General features: G+C 58.2%; 1 protein-coding gene across 1 annotated transcript; it reads right to left on the reverse strand.

Moving 5' to 3' along the window:
* Positions 1-1,768: 1,768 nt before the first annotated feature.
* Positions 1,769-17,649, reverse strand: SELENON (selenoprotein N). Its single transcript, XM_027109640.1, has 11 exons — positions 17,042-17,649; positions 13,757-13,890; positions 10,837-11,049; positions 10,496-10,620; positions 9,795-9,932; positions 8,127-8,208; positions 7,549-7,737; positions 7,075-7,180; positions 5,865-5,977; positions 5,670-5,771; positions 1,769-4,204 (listed from the first exon to the last, which is right to left on the reverse strand). The coding sequence occupies exons 1-11, from the start codon at positions 17,361-17,363 to the stop codon at positions 4,034-4,036; spliced, it is 1,695 nt and encodes a 564-aa protein (XP_026965441.1). The 5' UTR covers positions 17,364-17,649; the 3' UTR covers positions 1,769-4,033.
* Positions 17,650-17,854: the final 205 nt, after the last annotated feature.

Below are 17,854 nucleotides of genomic sequence, written 5' to 3' on the forward strand. Positions count from 1 at the left end.
GGCGCTCGCCCTAGGAAGGCGGGCCCTGCTGGGGGCGGGGCGAGCGAGGGCTCTGCGGGGTGGGGGCGGTGCACTTGCGGATCCCGAGGGAGAAGGCACGCCCATCCGAGGCCGCGCCTCAGCCTGTCAAAGCCCCGGGGAAAAGCTGATTGCGCTTGGAGATCCCTGAGGCCTGCCTGGTCTCATCCGCCGCTGGTCTCGGCCTCCTTGGCGCTCTCCGCCTTTAGTCCCGAAGCGACTTCTGGAAGGGGTCTGAGTTGCTATTCGGCCCCACAATTGATCGGTGACTGCTGTCCCCACCCCTAGTGCAAACTTCAGAATCCTCCCTCTGGCGTTCAAGGCCCCAGACTTACTGCTTGGTTGCCTCATCTCGCCCTGGTGCCTTCACAGTTCATGCTTCCCAGCCAAGACCCTCTACAGTCTTCTCTGCAGCAAGAATGCGCCTCTTCTCTGACTCCTGCCCTCCAGTGCTTTGTAGCTTTCTTTTATTTTAGCCTTTATGTATCTCTCTCTCTCTCTCTTTCACACACACACACACACACACACACACACACACACACACACACACACACACACACGGTACAGTGAGTTGGTTGATCAGATGGGTAGATTGATGGGGAAAGACACCAGAGGCATTGCGAAAGAGACCCACATTCCTTCCAGTCTCACTCACCCACTCCCTCTTCGTGCTCAAACCTCCAGGGTCCTGTCTCCACGGCATCCAGGCCTGGGTCACATGCCCTCCTCTGACTTCAGCACGTGGCTGTGCCTGGCTCCCAGGCTGCAGTTTTTCGGGCTCAAAGCTTGCAAGTCCTAGCTGCCAGGGACGGATGGGCTTCATGGCGGGGAGAAACTGTGCAGTCACACAGGCCTCATGCTCAGACTGACTCGTTCTTGCTTTAATGCCCTGTTGTTGACCTCTTGAAATTAACAAAATAGTTTTCTTCAACAGGGCCCTGCATTTTCATTTTGCACTGGATCCTGCAAACTATGTAGCTGGTCCTAGTCAGAGACTGTGTCCACCCTGATCCCCACCATATTTCAAATGATGAAATTTGACTTTCAGGTCCAGCCCTCTTTCCAGGATGACAAATTGTTGCTTTAATCGTTGCTTTCCCATCCTGGGCAATGGCAGATCTTGCAAATCCACTCTAGTTGCCTTTCCTTGGTTCTCCCCAAAGATCCCTTTTACCCAACCTGTGAATCCATCCCCCAGCAGCTGTGTTGGCTACTCACAGCTGCCCCATTCTCAGAATGGAAGCCCTAACCTGGTAAGTTACCCTACCCACTAAACCACTGACTGACTGATACAGGGTACAAGAGGCCAGTTCAACTTGGCAGTGTGGTTTGTGCTCTAGAGCCCTGCTCCTGCGATCTGGCCAAGGCTTGGCTTTGAGACTCTACCCCTGCTCAAGGTTCTTCCTTTCCCCCTTCTGCTTCAATCCTTCTTTTACAGGTTTTTCCTGAAGTTCACACCCTCAAAGAAATTTACCTAATGCCTGTCTCAGGCCCTGCTTCTAAGATGATGGGTTTAAATTCAGAATCTTTCTCAACACAGAGCACCAGATTCTAAAAATAGTAAGTTCTTCCTCTAGGTCTATCACAAATTTATTTTAAGCAAATCACTCAAGCCTTCTGGTGACAAATAAGATAGTCCCCAAAGGCATTCCAGCCATGCTCCCTTGCCCACCTGCCAAGCCAATCCCGGCAGAGGAATGAGACCGAGGACAGAACTGAACATCCAGCTCAAAGGAAAGGCACTTAGAACCACCCTAACCTCCAATTTTATTATAGGACACACTGGGGACAGGGGAGGGAAGTGGCAGAGGGGTGACAAAAGAGGGCAGCTGGGGCCCTCCCCAACCATGAGCCTCAGGGCTCAGGTGGGGGGTGAGGCAGAGGCATCAGGTGAGGATGCAGAAAGCCCAAGCATGCTTTACCTTTCACGGGGTACGGGTCGGGTCGCTCATCACGCTGCCGGCCTTCCCAGACCAGAGTGAGGGGGAAAGCCTGCTAGGTGGGAGGGCTGAGCCTGCTGACACTGGGTGGCTCATGGGACAGGCTACTGCCACCCGTGCCTGGAAGCACTGAGACAGGCTCGGTGAACTCCCTCCCTGTAAGCCGCATGGAAGCACCGCCTTCCAGAAGGGACACAAAGAACTGGGCTGAGCTTGTTGGCTCACGCCTCATTTGCTCTGGAGAACAGAGAGGAATAAGACATTCTGGCTTGAAAGGCTTTGTTTCTCACCTCAGTGAAAACAGACACGGGAGAGAGGGGACGGGGTGGGGGGTGGCATGTGTAGTGCAAGACAAAACACTCCAACATCAAGACACAGGCTGAATCTCAACCCTACCACTGAGTGACCTCGGGCAAGTCACTTCACTTTCCTGAGACCCAATTCCTTCATCTGCAAAATGGGAATGGTTAATATCTGCCTCATGTCTGTTGTGAGGATTAAATGAGGAAATGCATGTGACCTTAACCAAGTGCTTTAGGTAGAGAAAGCTCTTGGTAACTGGCCATTATTACGATACTTGATACAACACTGAGAACATGACAGTCAGTGAGGAAGACTCAGTGTGGAAGCTCCAGTGACACGTGGGAGGCCTGGGAGTGCATCTGAGGAAATGCTTGCCTGCCTTCCTCTTCCAGGATCAGGAGGGAGTCCCCCTGTGGGGTGGCGGAGGGGGCACAAGCGAGGGCAGGGGTGGGCGGCGGAGGGGGCTTTAGGAAAGCCCAAGGGCCCCTCACGGGCCTGAGCGGAGGACAAGGATAGAGCAGGGGGTATACTGACCCTCTGAGGACTATTTTTAAACAGTTGGAAGAGGAGAAGGAAGAGAGGGGTGTTTCTTCCCACAGCAGCAACTGCAGAGACATCAAGCTGGATCCACCTAGGCTTTCAGATCCAGCCATCATGGGGCAGCTGCTGGGGGGTACCACTGCCCCCTCCTTTCTCCTCAGTGCCGGGGCTATCAAAAATACATATAAACTGTGAGGAAGGTCACATAAAAACACTTTTCCTGCGTGTATAAAAAAGAGACTGGCCGTGGTCAGTGGCTCAGGATGTGGACCAAGGCCCTAAGAGAGGCCAAGGAGAGTCAGTGGCCACCCAGTGGTGGACGGGCTGGTCTGGGCTGCCTGATGGCTGGGACAGTGCCAGCTCTGGGGGACGCTGTGTTCTCTGACTGGGATACACTTCCGTGGAGCGGAGGTCTGAGGGGCAGGAGGTGTTACAGGGACGCTGGCTCCAGCAGTCCCGCCGTGGCCTATGCTGGGGTAGGCGGTAGGGGTGCCATGGCCCTGGGCCCCAGCGGACTCCTTGCCAAGGGCAGAAGCTTACTTCATGGTAAACCTCCCTAGAGAGCTGGCTTCCAGTAAGTCCCGAAATAGGCTGCGGGGTCCTCTTGTTAGGCTGGATTGAGTGGTCTGGGCAGCAGCAGGGGTACAGTATGATTTCCGCTTCTGAAGGAGGGTCCTACCCAGAGCTTCCAGAAGGCTGTCTCCAGCTGAGACTGACTCCACTGGGGACACCAAGCACAGGAGGGCAGTCAGGGCTATGCGAGGAAGAAGGCTCCAGAGAAACAGGAGCGCTTCCCTGGCAGCCTGCCCACACCCTCAGGCCAGGGCTTCTTGATGTTTCCCTTGGGACGGGGTGAAGGTAAGGAGAGAGGGGTGGCCCTGTCTTCCTAGCACCCACTCTTCCCTACTACTCGCCCTGCAAGGGCCGGGACTATGTGCCTGAGTGAGTGAGGTCCAGGGAGATGACCCCGGGCCCTCTTCTGGGGTCCCAAGCGGCTTCCGGAGCCAGGTGGGTAGTAAAAGGCTGATGGTGGCCTCTGGAGCTCGAGGTTCATTCACCTGGTCAGCCAAGGACCCCCTGTCCCCCCTTCACTGAGGCAAAGCTCGGATGGCCGCACCCCACGGGCAGCCTGAGAGGTGGAAGGTGAAATGTGCGAGGGCTGCTCTGGCTCCGGGGCAGAGGGGCCTGTCCAGCTCCCCGTCCAGTAGGCTTTTCACTGCCCAGCAGGCGCACTAGGCCTGGAGGAGGGGCAGGCCGCGCCGGAGGCCCTCCTTCAGGAACTGCATGTAGGTGGCTGTGGACGGGTCTTCAAAGGTGGATGAGAAGCTGAAGACATTGTTCTCGATGTCCTCAGGCTTCACAGAGGTGATGTCCAAGAAGTAGTTGGCATTGATGTGGTGGACCTGGGAGAAGGGTGGGGTGAGGAGAGCGGGGGCCCAGCCGGGCTCAGTGCCCCCGCGGCCTCAACTGTTCTCGCTGAGGCTGATGGCGGACAGCAGGGGCAACCCGTTCCCCCTCCTCCTCTGCTCACAGGGCCCTCTGACTCCAGGGCTCCACACCTCGCCCACCAGGTGAAACCTAATGCCTTCTGGCATCACCTTTTCCCTCCCCTGCCTCCGGCCCCATGACCTCTCTCCTCTGTTCCCAGAAGCCCTGAACTCCGCACTCACTTCTGTCGAAACGCCCACACGCCTGTGTCCCCATCTGCCTCCCGCTCCAGGAAGGGGCACCTTAAGGGCAGGTGCCCGGTAAACGAACAAACAAATGGAGCGAGTGGGAGAGCACAGGCCACCCGCAGCCCAGGCAGAGTCCTGTCCGCCCAGCTTCGCCACCCCTGGCTGGGCCGAGTCCACCACAATGGGCGCCTGTGTACGGGTGTGAGCTGGCCGGCTCCCCCGGGCCTTTCCTCCTCTGAACTTCAGACAGAAGGCCCTTGGCTGGCACCCTCCTCCTCGCCACCAAGCCCTCACCGGATGCCCCCATTCCAGGCCAGCCCCAGCTCTTGCTCCTGCACTGCTCCCCACCGCTTCCATCCCTCAGTCCCACACTAACCACTCCCTGGGACTTAAAGGTTAAGGGGCAGCTCTGCTCAGAAGAGCAGGTGATACTGAGGCTCACAGGCGGGCGCCTGTTTTGAAAGTCAGCTCCATTTCTTTTTTATTTCTTTATTTTTTTTTTTGGCTGCGCTGCACGGCTTGTGGAATCTTAATTCCCCCACCAGGGACTGAACCCAGGCCCGCAGCAGTGAAGGCGCCAAGTCTTAACCGCTGGACCGCAGGGAATTCCCGGCAGCTGTACTTCTTAATTATGCAGCTTTTGCCAAGTCTCTGAACCTTTCTGAGCCTCAGTTTCCTTGTTTGTGAGATCAGCATTCGTGCTCATCTATCTCCCAAAGCTCCCGTGAGAACCCAACGCAACGATGTGAGTGCTGTGTAAGGGGCCCTTAGGGAGAGATAGGGTCTTGAAGCCTGGCTCAGCCTGGGGCGTCCCCAGGTCCTCTCTGCCTGTCACGACGCCTGTCCGTCCCTCCCTCCCTTCCATCCCAGGACTGGCCGCAATGGTCTGAGGTGAGCCTTCCCTTCCAGGTCACGTTCCTGTCCGCTCTGCTGCTAGACCATGCCCACTGCTGCCAGGTCCCCAAAGTGCTGTTGAGGTTCCCTTTCTGAGGGAGCGTCCCGACACCCGCACGAGGCAGGCCGAGGGGACATCAGGGGATAACTGAGGCTCGGACTGGCTAAGATGCCAGCCAGGAAGTGGTAGAGCCAGACCTGGAGCCTGATGAGGTCTGTAAGCCGTGCCCCTTGTTTGCCGCTTCCTCTGCCCCATGGTGCCTGGCCCGGGGCCAGGGATGAGTGGTGGGGGACCTACCACGGTGCCATTGGGCAGGCAGATCATCATCTCCACGGGGAAGCTGTACTTCTCCAGGTGCAGGCTGGCCAGCTTCTGGTGGGATGGGTTCTCCTGGTTGTTCTATGGGGACAGTTGGGCACACTCCTGACACCTCGGCTCCCAGCACTGTCCCAGGGGCTGCCATGGGGCTCTTCCTGCCCGCCTGCCACTCACCTGCAGGTCCTCCAGCTCCTTCACTAGGGACCAGGTGCTGATGAAGCTCTCATTGAGGAGGGTGAGGATGGGCGAACTTTCCAGGACAGTTTCCCGGAGAGTCCGCCCTGAACCTGTTCCGGGAGAGGCAAGGCCAGGTGGGTGAGTTACCTTGCATGTCTCACTGGGTTTTCTACCAGCAGTAAACCTCATCAACTGTAGAACAGTCAGTACAGCCAGGTGAAAAAACAGATTCAAAGCATCTACCACAGAGGAGGTGAGGAATAAATGGCAGCTGTAACTAACTTCAGTAACATACTGGCATCCTGGGCTGAGACTTGGCTGGGGGTCTGCCTGGCCCAGGGGCTTCTGGACAGTGACAGCTTCTTAAATCCACTAACCTGTGTCCCAGGGCCTTTGCACAGACAATTCTTCTACCTAAAACACTTCCTCTGTCACTTGGAAAACTCATCCTCCTCATCCTTCGAACTCTCAGGTTATATGTCACTTTCTCTGAAGAAGCCTCCCCTGACCCCGCCACCCCCCGTTACACACTCTCGTGCCACTCGGGACCATGCCTTGTGTAAATTCACCACGCTTGTACTTGTTCATTCACCATCTGCCTTCTGCACACACTGTGTGCTCCCTGAGGACTGGGGCTGATTCTGACTTCCTCAGTGCAAGGTGCCCAACACCTAGCCTATGGCTCGGCACGGGAGGTGCCCAGGATGTTTGTCGATTGGCTGCATGTGGGCAGGGCCATTGTTTGCTCATCTTTGTACCCAATGTCAGGCACCCAAAGAACTTTGCACCAGCGGGTCTTTGTTGAATTTCCTGAATAAGTGAATGCAGCCCAGACTCTGGCACTACCTTCTCTCACTCGTGTCCAACACTGCACAGAGTACAGGCACTTTCACGTCTGTTTTCACAACTCTGGGAGCTAAGTACGTTACCCTCTTACTGCTCAGAAAACTGAGGCTCAGGGAAGGAGTCACTTGGCCAAGGTCTCCAGGCTGAAAATGGCTGAGCTGGGCTCTTTCTATTGTGTCCAGCAGCTTCCTCTGGGCTTAGCACAGAAGCCTGCAAGCCCTCACCCCACACCCCGCCCCATGTCGTCCCTGAGTCCCTCATACTGCGACAGGAGAGCGCCACTGGTCTCAGGGCCTCCTGCACCCACAAGGTATGATGTCTGCCCCCCTTTCTCCCCTCAGACTGGAAGGGTCTCCCTCACCTCAGCAGGACTGGTCGTCCAGGGCCCCCCACAGCAGAACTGAGTGCACCAGCTTGTTCTCGGCCTTGGCTCGCTCAAAGGCCTTGGTGAACGGCAGGTAGGTGACCTGGGGCCAAGTCGAGACAGAGAGAAGCTATCGTGTGCCGCCAGGGTCCCATTCAGGGGCTGAGTGTGTGATGTGCATGTAGTGTGTGTCTGTAGTGTATACACGTGTGTGTGTACATATGCATGTATGTTTGCAGTGTGTGTGTCTGTGTGTCTGTGTGAAGGGGTGACGCTGAGCCAGGGGATGCCTCCTCCAAGTTCTAAAGGGCAAAGCGGAGGCTCCCCGGCCCAGGCTGGGCCCCACAGGGAGGCAGCCTCAGCAGCAAGCCCTGCACGGCATCCCACGCCCAGTGCCCACCTGCTGCTCCCACGGCTCCGGACCCAGCCCCAGGGATCCCAACCCTGCCCCTTACCCCCATCTGGCCTCACCTTCTTGAAGGGGTACATGGCCACCTCCAGGCGCCGGGCGGCCTCCTCCCAGCTCAGCTCCTGCTGCCACGTGATCTCCTCAAACACAAACTGGAGGGGCTCCCCTGAGGGCAGGCGGCTGTCGATCATGTTGCCATCCTCGTCCAGGATCACAGAGGGCACTGAGGGGCCCGTGGCCTCCAGCTCCATCTAGGCCAGAGGTCAGTGAGGGATGATGTCACTGAGGGACGTCTCAGCGAGGGGCCTGAGTCCTCCAGGGGCCCCAAGAGACCCTCAAAGATATGCCACTCATTGCAGAGGTGGGGAGACAGGCCCAGGGAAGGGAAGGGCCTGGTCAAGGCTGTGCAGTGAGTCCAGGACAGAGCCAGTGTCCAGCCAGTGTGAAGCCATCTGAGGACCCATGGCAGATGCTGGCTAGGAAGAACAGGTGGCTTCCTAGGATCCTGCTTTGGGGACAGTGGCTTCAGCCTGCAGGAGCTCTGTCTTTCACTGCCCCAAGGCTCCTAGCCAGCTGGGCCTCCCTGCAGCCAGGCTGAGCACCACCTTCCTACCTGGGTAGGGACCCCCTGTGCACTCACCTGGGGTATGTAGCCGATGTCCACCTCCATGTTGCTGCTCTCGCTGGCCCCGTACAGCCACTCCATGTCCACATTCAGAGACCTGGGGACAGGTGAGAGGGTGGCCAGGGCAGAACACCACCGTCATCAAGGCCCATTAACCAGATGTCAGACTTTATCTCACTGAAAGCATGCAGCTGACCCTATTTTATAGATGAGGATGCTGAGACTTGGCAGGGTGAACCCAAGGTCCCAGAGCCACTGGAGTTCTGACGGCAGAGCCTGGGCCCTTTCCTCTCCCCAGGCCGCCTCTTTGGAAGGCACTGTGACCATACCACCCTCCACTGGCCCAGCCCTTTACAGTTCACGAAGGGCTTCCACACCCATGGCTCATGCACTGTCCACGATCCATGACTCTTTGAGACAGCACTCATCAGTGCCTCCCCCAGCGGGAAGTCTGGCCTGAGCATTGCAACCTGAAGATACGCCACATGGGGGCGCCCCAGGACAGACAACCAACCACCTTGGGCAGGTGAAGCAGTCAGGGTGAGCTGGGTGCCCTCAGAGCCGGTCAGCAGTCTTGTGGTCTAGGCCTGAGACACAGGCCCAGGAGCAGTTGCCCCCTCCTTCTGTTTCATTCAGTCCAGGACCCCACCTCCAACCCTGAGCTGAGCCCCTGCAGCACAGGGGCTTGCCCGATGAGCGAGGAAGGAGGAGAGCTCGTCCTTCCTCCTCATTTTCCCCGTGGGCCCAGGGTGCTCCCTCCCTCGGGGGACTGAGAGGAAACCGCTCCTGGTCCTAGGGGCAACTTTCTCTCCCCAGGCTGTCCCAATGACCCCCTCACTCCTGGCCAGGAGGCAGCCTCCCATCTAGCAGATGAGGAAACTGAGGCCTGGAGGGGTCCAGGGCCTTGCCCACAGCCACGGGTGCCACGGCTGAGACTTCGCTCTGGGCCCCTCATCTCTCAGCCCAGGTCTTGTCCCTGCACAGTCACTCAGGTTCACTAAGCGGCTGCGTGCTATCAGGGAGGAATCTGGAAAGACTCTCTGCGTCCCCTGCTTCCCTGCCAAGAGGCCGCCCCTGAGCGGTCAGGCAGGCAAGCAGGCAGGTGACTGGCATTGAGCCCTCCCAGGAGCCGCCCCCTGGCCCCCCAGGGTCTGTGGTAGCAACTGCAGGCGTGGAGGGCCTGCTGCTTAGGCCTTCGTATGTGCCCTTCCCTCTGCCTGGCTAAACTTTCCTCAGCCCCCAGGTCGCTGCACAGACGTCCCTTCCTTTGGGAGGCCTTCCTGGACCCTGACCAGCTGGGTCCCTCCCCACCTGCTGGCCTTCGCCTAGGGTGGCGTGAGCAGGCTGTGGTTACGGGTCTGTTGGAGGTCTGTCAACAGTATGGGGCGGGTGTGGGGGGGGCAGTTCCATCTTCAGGGAGGGGCTGTCGGCCGCTGCGTTGGGTCCCAGCACTGAGCTGGGAGGCCAGGCCCACAGAGCACCTGGGACGCGCCTATCAGACGATGGAATGACCCCCTTCAGCCCACCTCAAGCTACCTCCTCCTGGGTCAGCTCTAGGCCCCTCCCAAGAGAAGTAGCTCTGGGGAGAGACTGCAGGGGCCTCTGGGCCCCTGCATCTGAGCTCCTGGAGCTGGTGGGGGGCAAACGGGAGCAGGGTGCCGGGGCCGAGGCCAAGGCTCTCACCTGTGGTTGGGCACGAAGAGCCGGAAGTCACGGACGTGGGTGGCGTCTTTGGAGAGGATGATGTGGCCCGTGAACTGGCCGGGTGAGAACCAGAAGGGGAAGTCGGGCGGCTCGCTGAGCTGGAACTCTGCATGGATGCTGGAGGGAAAGGGTCCGGCTGGGAGCAGGTTCCCTGCTGAGCAGAGCCTGCCCACCTGCCCTCTCACTTCTGCCCCAAAGCCTGGAACTCTTGGCCAGACTCTGTGCGGGGCAAAGGGCTGGGCGGGGGAGGAAGAAGTGTGTGGGGCAGGCAGAAGGGATGCCCTCCAAGTGCTGCCCATCCTTCAGGGCCCAGTTCACGTGCTGCCTTCCCCAGAAGCCTTGCCCAAGTCTCCTCTGAGCCCTCCAGGGTGTGTGTGGCCTGGTGTCACAGCTCTTACGCACCCCCTTCTGTGTGGATGACAATCATGGCCAACAACCCCATGCTAAGCACATTCAACACCTTTTCTCTTCCTCCTGGAGGAAGTCACCACCGCCCTGATGCACAATGAGGAAAGTGAGGCTCAGAGAGCCAAGGCTGCTTGCCCGGGACCACAGGGTGGTAAGTGGTGGAGCTGGGGGCTTTGAGTCAGGCCCTGCCTCCTGGTGCTCAACCCATCTGTGCTTCCCTGGAGTCCCAGGCCCAGGTGGGAGGCAAGGATGGGGCTGCCAGGACCCCTCACCGGAACATCACGGTGTAGTAGAAGTCGCTGGTGGCGGTCAGGCAGGCGACAGCCCCCTGAGGGGCAAAGCGGGTCTTCACGAAGGGCCGAGGGTGGAACATGCTCAGGAGCCGGTGGATGATGACCTGGGGGGAGGGCAGTGGGACCTGGGCTGGCTTGCTGGGCCCAGCTCCCCTGGGCGAGGGTCAGCTCTGGACCTGGGGCCCAGGTGGGGGCGGGGCCAGAGGCAGGCCAGAGAGCAGGTGGGGTAGGCGTGGCCCCGGGGGTCCAATTGCCGATGGGGAGGGGCCGTGCTGGGGCTGGGGGGCAGGGCCCCGGGGCTTGCCACGGGCTACCCTCACCTCCTTGCCCTTGGGGGGCGGTGGGTAGAAGCGGTTGTTGGACAGATAGCCGGTGAAGACGCTCAGCTCACTGGGGATGATCCACCAGGGCTCGCCTAGCTCCGCGTGGCCCCGAGGGGGAAGAAAGGGCCGGAAGTGGCGGGCGGCAAACACCGCGCTTGGCGAGGCTGCGGTCGTCCAGTTGCGGAGGCCGGACAGGGCCAGGCGGGAGACCTGGGGCAGAGGAAAGTCGAAGCTCTGGGGCACTGAGAACGTCCCAGGCGTATGCGGAGGTCTCCTCGAGCCCTGAGCCAACCCACAAGCCCAGGAAGCAGAGGGACCCGGGAGGCTCCTGCCTGCTCACGGCCACAAGCCTGGCACTCTCCTGCCAGAGCTGAGGCTCATCTCACCTTCCCCGGTCCCTGGTCCAGAGAAGCGGTGCCCCTGCGGCCCCTCAGGTCCAGCCCAGGCCGCAACAGCTCGCTCGAGGGCAGGGGAGCAGGCAGCTGGAGGGGCCCCCCAGGACTGGAACAGGGGGCTCTGTGAGGGGGCTTCTCACGGCCTCTTCCCTCCCTCTCAAAGCCCAGGTCCCGGGCCTCACACAGTCCTGCCTGCCTCTTGTACATAAGCCAGCAGACCAACCCTGGGTGCCCCGCCCTGCCCTGGGCTTCCTCTCCGTCCACTGGCCTTGCCTTCTGCTCTCTAATCCCCCTACCAAGTCTCCTCCCTGCAGCTAATGTCCCGCTGACGAGTCAGAGTTTAGGTTTGGAGTTAAGTCTGCGGAGGGAGGTGGCAGCCACCTTTGGGTGAAACCTCTAGGGCCAAGAGCAGGATGAGACCACAGAGAAGGGGAAGGAAGGGCACCCCCAGAGAGCACCCTGCTTCAATTATAGCCTGGGCCACGCTGGCTGGGCAACCCTGGCAAAAGGCCTTCCCTGAGCCATCTCCTCATCAGTAATCCACCCCACTGCTATCTGATGAGCTGAAGGGTGGGAGAGAATGAGGGTCAGACGCTCTGCAGGCCTCTCTGCACATCTGCCTGGAGCAGAGGCGGAACCTTGGAGCATGCAGGTCCCCTGGTCAAAGCTGCACCTTCAGTAGCTCCTCCCTGCCTTTCTGGGCCACCATCAGTGGCCGCCAGGACAGTGAGTGCCTGGCACCCCTCAGGGTGCTCAGCCACCAGGGAGCTGCCCCACCTTTGACCTCCCTGGTGATGGGACCCGGGCTCAGTGGGAAGCTGAGGTGGGAGGAGAGGGGTTTCACAGGCAAGTTCTCAAAGCGGGGCTGGCTTGCGGCGCCAGGCAGAGACTGCCCGCCTGCTGCGTCCTGTTCACAGGCTGGCGAGCTCCTAGCGGAGTGGCCCACAATAGGGGGCTGAGCTAGGGACGCAGGGCTGGGGTGCTGCTCCGGACCCATCTCCCCTGTACGTGCAGGTGGGCCCCCTGCACCTGCCCCACCCTGTTCTCTCTGCCCTGTAGGAGGGACTCATCTGCTCAGACATCACTTCAGCCCATCAGTGCCAGGCCTTTCTCCACCCAGATCTTACTGGACTCTCCCCCTGGACATCTCTCAGGGAACTCAACTTCAACAGTCCAAACTGACCTCATACCCTCCCTACCAGACCTCCAGCCCCCATCGGGCAATGGGCCCCATGCACCTGGCCACCAGCCAGAAGCCCGAGTCACCTCAACTCCCCCTCCCTCCCTTTCCATTAGTAGCCACACCCTGCCTTTCTTCCTTTCCCAGCATCCCCCGGGCTGCCTTTCCTCTCCATCACCATGGCCTCCCCCCACCTGTCTCCCCCTCCCTCCTGGGAACTGGTCTTCTTGCCTCCCTTTTCTCCCCAGCTGCCAGTTTGGAGAGCCCAGATCTGATGAGAGAATTCTCCTCTTTCAAAATCTGCTATGGTATTTTGCTGCTGCAGAACGGAGGCCAAAGTTAGGCAGCTGAGGCCCTTTGCCATCTGGCAACTTCTCTTCCAGCCCCACTGACCAGGATGCCCCCGCACGTGTCCCCCGTGCCCTGGGTCCAGCCACCCCTTCTCTCTGCCCTCAGTGGCCTGGCTGGCATCTCCTGCTGAAATGACAGTTCAGCTGAGCTGTAAAAGCTGAGTGGCTGTGAGTGAGGCAAAGAGGGAAGGTTGTTCCTGGCTGAGGGACCAGCATATGAGAAGGCTCTCAGCTGGAAGAAAGTCCGGACATCTGGAGTAGCGCAAAGCTGAGAGGAGAGCGCAGGGGAGACAGCGGGAAAGGCGGGCAGGGCCTGGGAGGGATTGAGACCCTGTCCACAGGGCCTCGGGTCCTAACCACAGGGCGGGTTAGGATGGCACTATCAGGGTCATCCCCACCCTACAGCCGTTGCCAGGGGTTGAACCTCAGGTCCGGGTTCATCGGGGCTCAATGGAGCACCTGTCAGGCTCCAGGCACTGTGCTAGGGGCCTGGGGAGGCACAAATGTGTGAGTCACCGGCCTTGCCCTGAGGAAACTCACAGCCTGGGGGGAAAGACTGACTTGCAGCAAGTAATGATGACAAGGGCTGCGGCTGCATCCGCTCGGTCTCTGCACTTGCTGTTTCCTCCAGCCGGATCCTTCTCCCACCCCTGCTGACAGCGGGCTGAGGCCTCGTCCCCTGCAGTCACTGTCAAATGTCATTCCCTGCAGGAGGCCACCCAGATCCCCACTCTGGGTCAGAGGCTCATGCCTATCCCTCCTACCTCCCCTACCAGACTATGTGCCTGGACAGCAGGGACAGCATCGCACCCACTTCTGGACCCCCAGGGCCTGGCGCACTGGGTGCACAGAGGGTGCTGATAAATGATGGGAGGAAAGACAGAAAGAAGGAAAGATGAGCAGAGCACAGACCCATTCTCAGGAGGTGAGCGCACACAGATGGTCCCTCTGTCTCTGGTTCCGCCTGTGGGGGACCCCCTGCCCCAACTTACCCCTAGGAACCCATCTTTGCTCTTGGTCATGGACTCTGGCAGCAGAGGCTGGAAACGGGCTTCTATGGTGAGTGTCTCCTCGCTGGGGTCAGGGGGCAGATCCTCCTCCTCATAGCTGGCCGAAGGAGTTGACCCTGTGAGATACAGGTCGCTGGAGAGGGGTCCTGCCTTAGATGGCAGGGCCTCACTTCTCTCAGGATGTCCACACTGGCCAGTGATTAAGGGAGCCAGGCCTGGCAGGGATGGGGGTGGGGGTGGGGCTGTAACAGGTAACAATCAACAAAGTAACAATATAGATCACATCGTTTATCAAACATACACAAATTGTATATGTATGATATATAATGTGTACATATGTATACCACATGGTATACCACACATACACATTTTCTCCAATGTATATCACATTTTAGTTTCACAGTAACCCTGTGAAGGCAGTATTATCAATTCCATTTTACAAATGAGAAACTGGGGGCTCAGAGAGGTGAAGTCACTTCCCCAAGGACACACAGCTAGGTAGTGTGTGAATCAGGATTCAAATCCAGGCCTGTTTTACTCTAAACCTACGATCAACCACAACCTTCTTGCGGGGGCATTAAGATCTCAAAAGTTTCCTCAAAGGCTTAGGAACCAGACGACCTGGGTTCAAATCCTAGCCCCACTCCTCACCAGCTTGTGTGATGGTCGGCCCAGTGGCTTGTTATGAGGATTAAATGAGATAATCCAGGCCTGGTACAGAGTAAACCCGTAATAAATGTCAGCTGTATTGCTATTACCGGTGGTTTCATGGTTGGGGATCCACAGGGCTAGGGCTCAAACCTAATTCTGACTCTAATGTGTGCTCTTTCCACCAGGCCAGGCTGGCTGCAGAAAGGCCATTCTCACTGTCCCCCTTCCCTCAGCCCAGCTCGGGGGTGAGGTTGGCTCCATTTCCTGGACAATTTGGGGCAAATCACTCATCCTCTCCGGTTTTCCCACATTAGAGATGGAGCCCATGCTCCCGTGCCTGTCCCGTCATGAGGGTCTCATGGAGAGCAAAGGCTGCTCAGAGAGGTCAGGGGACGTGGAATCAGGTCATCTTTGGTGTCCCAGAAAGAGCACTGGTCCAGAAGTGAGGACACCTGCTTCTCCCTGTTTCCTGGGTGGCCCATTTCCCCATCAGTACGAGGGGCTGGACTGGCGGTGGCTGAACTTGATTTGTCAGATCTCTTCCTGCTCAGAGACCTGCCAAGTCTGTAGTCTTTCAAGGGTGGAGGGAGTCACGATGAAGGCTTTAAGGGAGGCATGATGCCTACTGCAGAAGGGGTGCCTAACAGCAGGGCAGGGTCCCACGACACAGATAATGGGACGAAGCATGGGTGGGTCCTGTTACAACTGCTCTCTTGCTGGTAGAGACCACGCCTGGCATTTGTTGACAGGCTGGACTGACAGACTGAATGGGTGCATTAAAATGGGTGCATTCTTAACCAGGAAGCATCAGAATCACCAGGATGCCTTTTTAAACTACCGATGCCCAGGACCCCCCTCAGACCTACTGAGTCAGAGTCTTCGGGGGCTGAATCTGGAAAACGTGCTCCCGATGAACGCTCCCCAGGGGCTCCGGATGCAAAGCCCTATTCTTAAGAACCATGGCTACTTCTGCATTTGTAAGTCAAGGCAACAAAATTTCAGAACAGCAACCTGGAAACCTCCGGGGAAGGGAACAACGGGAATGTGCAGCGTTATACCGGCTGGCTTGCTTATCCAATTACGTAACTGTTGTCACAGGTAATTATGAATGACGCCCAGCATTTTATGGCTCTTTGGTTTTTTAATAAAAAGGTTTATTTCCTGACTTACAAGTAAAATTTGCTCACTACTGACAACTTGTAAAACTTTTAAGGTATAAAGCAGAAAGTTAAGCGCACACAACTGTACCAACTAGAGAGGACTCTTTGCCTCTACTTCCTGCTTAGATTTGGTGTTTCTCTGGTTTTGTTTTTCGTTCTCCCAGAAACTTGGTCCCGTTTTGCACTCACAGTGGCCTAGGAGGTAACTGAGGGAGAGACTCTTTTCCCCCTGATGGAGAAAAAGATTTGTGTGAAAAAATTAAAAGCACCCGCAAGCCCAGCAAGCTTGGCCAACATGTCATCGTGAGGGAACTCTTGCTCTCTGGCCATAAAAAAGGACAAGGAGGTGGCTGTGTGGCTGCTCGGAGAAGTGTGTGCAAAATAAGGAGTCAAAGCAAATCCACACAGGGCTGAGCTGTGTATCTGCCCATCTGCTTTCATGACAGTACTGACTGCCCCTGGGAGGCACTGACACACCGCTCCAGCAAATTAGCATTTTTCATCTGACCCTCCTCCTCCGGCAGTGACCAAAGGCCAGCGGGTCAGCACGTGGCTGACCTACCTGACCCATCCTGAGACACAGAAAGCCCATCACGGTCCTTTGGCGCTTACCTGCCTGAGAGCAGCCGGTGTCTCTTCCTAGACTTTACCATCTATTGACCTACTTACACCAGGCAATTTGGGTAACAAGTAGATGCCCAAGTTCATAAGTTCAAGAAACGTCCCAAGATATGGACACAGAGGTTAGGGTGGTGATGGAGCAGTGAGAGAGGCATTTTATAATTCATTAGAATGCTTCGGCCCCTCATCTTTACAATAAAAATCACTGATTACAACCAGGCAACAATGGGTAACAAGGTGGGATAGGAATCTGACAGCTCCCGAGCAGTTTAATATTGAGCAGTAATGGTAATAGCTCCCGTCTATTGACTACCTACTGCATGGTGGGCACTTTGCAGACATTTTTCTCTAAGCTTCAAATGAGCCGGTGCAGGACCTGAAGACAGAAGGCCCCTAATCCTGGCTCTGCACCTTTCCAGCCTGCGCAAGCTGGAGACCCTTCCTGCGCCTCCGTCTCCTAAACTATGCACGTGAGGATCAGGACAGTGTCCGTCTCACAGGCACTGTGATGATTAAAGAGATGACTCACAGGAGGCGCTTAAAGCCATGTCTGGTCCTGAGAAGGTGGTCAGGGAATGTTAACTAGTTTTAGTCACACGTGAGGAGAACAGGCTTGGGTGTGCGAGTATGTGTGGGTGCCCATGTTGAAGCAGCTCGCCCAAACCACCAGCCGGAAAGTGTCAGAGCTGGGAGGACCCCAGGGCTGCCAGGACGCACCATCCTCCCCCTACTCCAGGCAGCCCTTCTGTTCAGGGCAGACACAGAAGACACAGACCAAGAAGTCCAGGGCGGTGCCCCGGCTCCCTCCTGCCTAGTCCCCAGCCTCTCCCGGTACCTGTCAGCTTCTCAGCAATGGGCTTGAACTCCTCGGGGCTGAGGTACATGTCCCCGTCAGTGTCCAGAGAGGAAAAGAGGAAGAGGCCTTCTGTCCCCAGGGCTTTCAGCGCCGAGTCCTGCTCGGGAGGAGGTGGCTGGGCTGAGCAGTTGTACACCCAACTGGCATCCCAAACGGGCGGAGGGAGCTGCTCCCGCCACATCCTCCTGGGTTCTCTCATCCCATCTCCCAGCCCATCTGTCCAAACGCCACCTCTGCACGCCCCAGGGCCCCAGTCCCCCTTCCCATCCCTCCTGGTCCCTGCTTCACGCTGAGCCTTCATCCACTGTCCACTCTCTAAGTGCCCCCTTTCTATCTGGGCCCATCCCGCCCATCTCGTGTCACCCTCTTGGTCCACCCATTGTCCTCTCCGGTCTCCCCTCCCCACCGTCCCAGCACTGCCGGCCAGTCCAGATGCTCGGGTCCCACCTTTGCTCTACGCTTTGTCTGCACTGTCCCCCTGCAGCCTGTCCCAGCTCCTGCCTCACACTGGGCCAGTCCTCTCACCTCCCCCATCAGTCCTTCCAAGTCTGCCCGACCCCTGGAGCCCCGTTTTCCTATCACTTCCCTGCCGCCTTCCCGGCCCTCCGGCCCCCACCCGACCCCCGCCCCTCGGAGCCCGGTCCCTCTGCGAGCCCCACCGCTGCCCCGGCCCACCCGAGTCTCCCGGCCGCCGCGCCCTCCCCGCCGGCTCGGACCTGCCGCGCGGCCGCCTGGGCCTCGGCGTGGCGAGCGAAGGCCCGGGCGGCGGCGGCAGCGGCGGCGGCGGCGAGG

This window comes from Aethalodelphis obliquidens, unplaced genomic scaffold, assembly GCF_003676395.1.
Source record: "Aethalodelphis obliquidens isolate GAN/ISIS:26980383/991018 unplaced genomic scaffold, ASM367639v1 scaffold9, whole genome shotgun sequence".
Classification (NCBI taxonomy): Eukaryota; Metazoa; Chordata; class Mammalia; order Artiodactyla; family Delphinidae; genus Aethalodelphis; species Aethalodelphis obliquidens.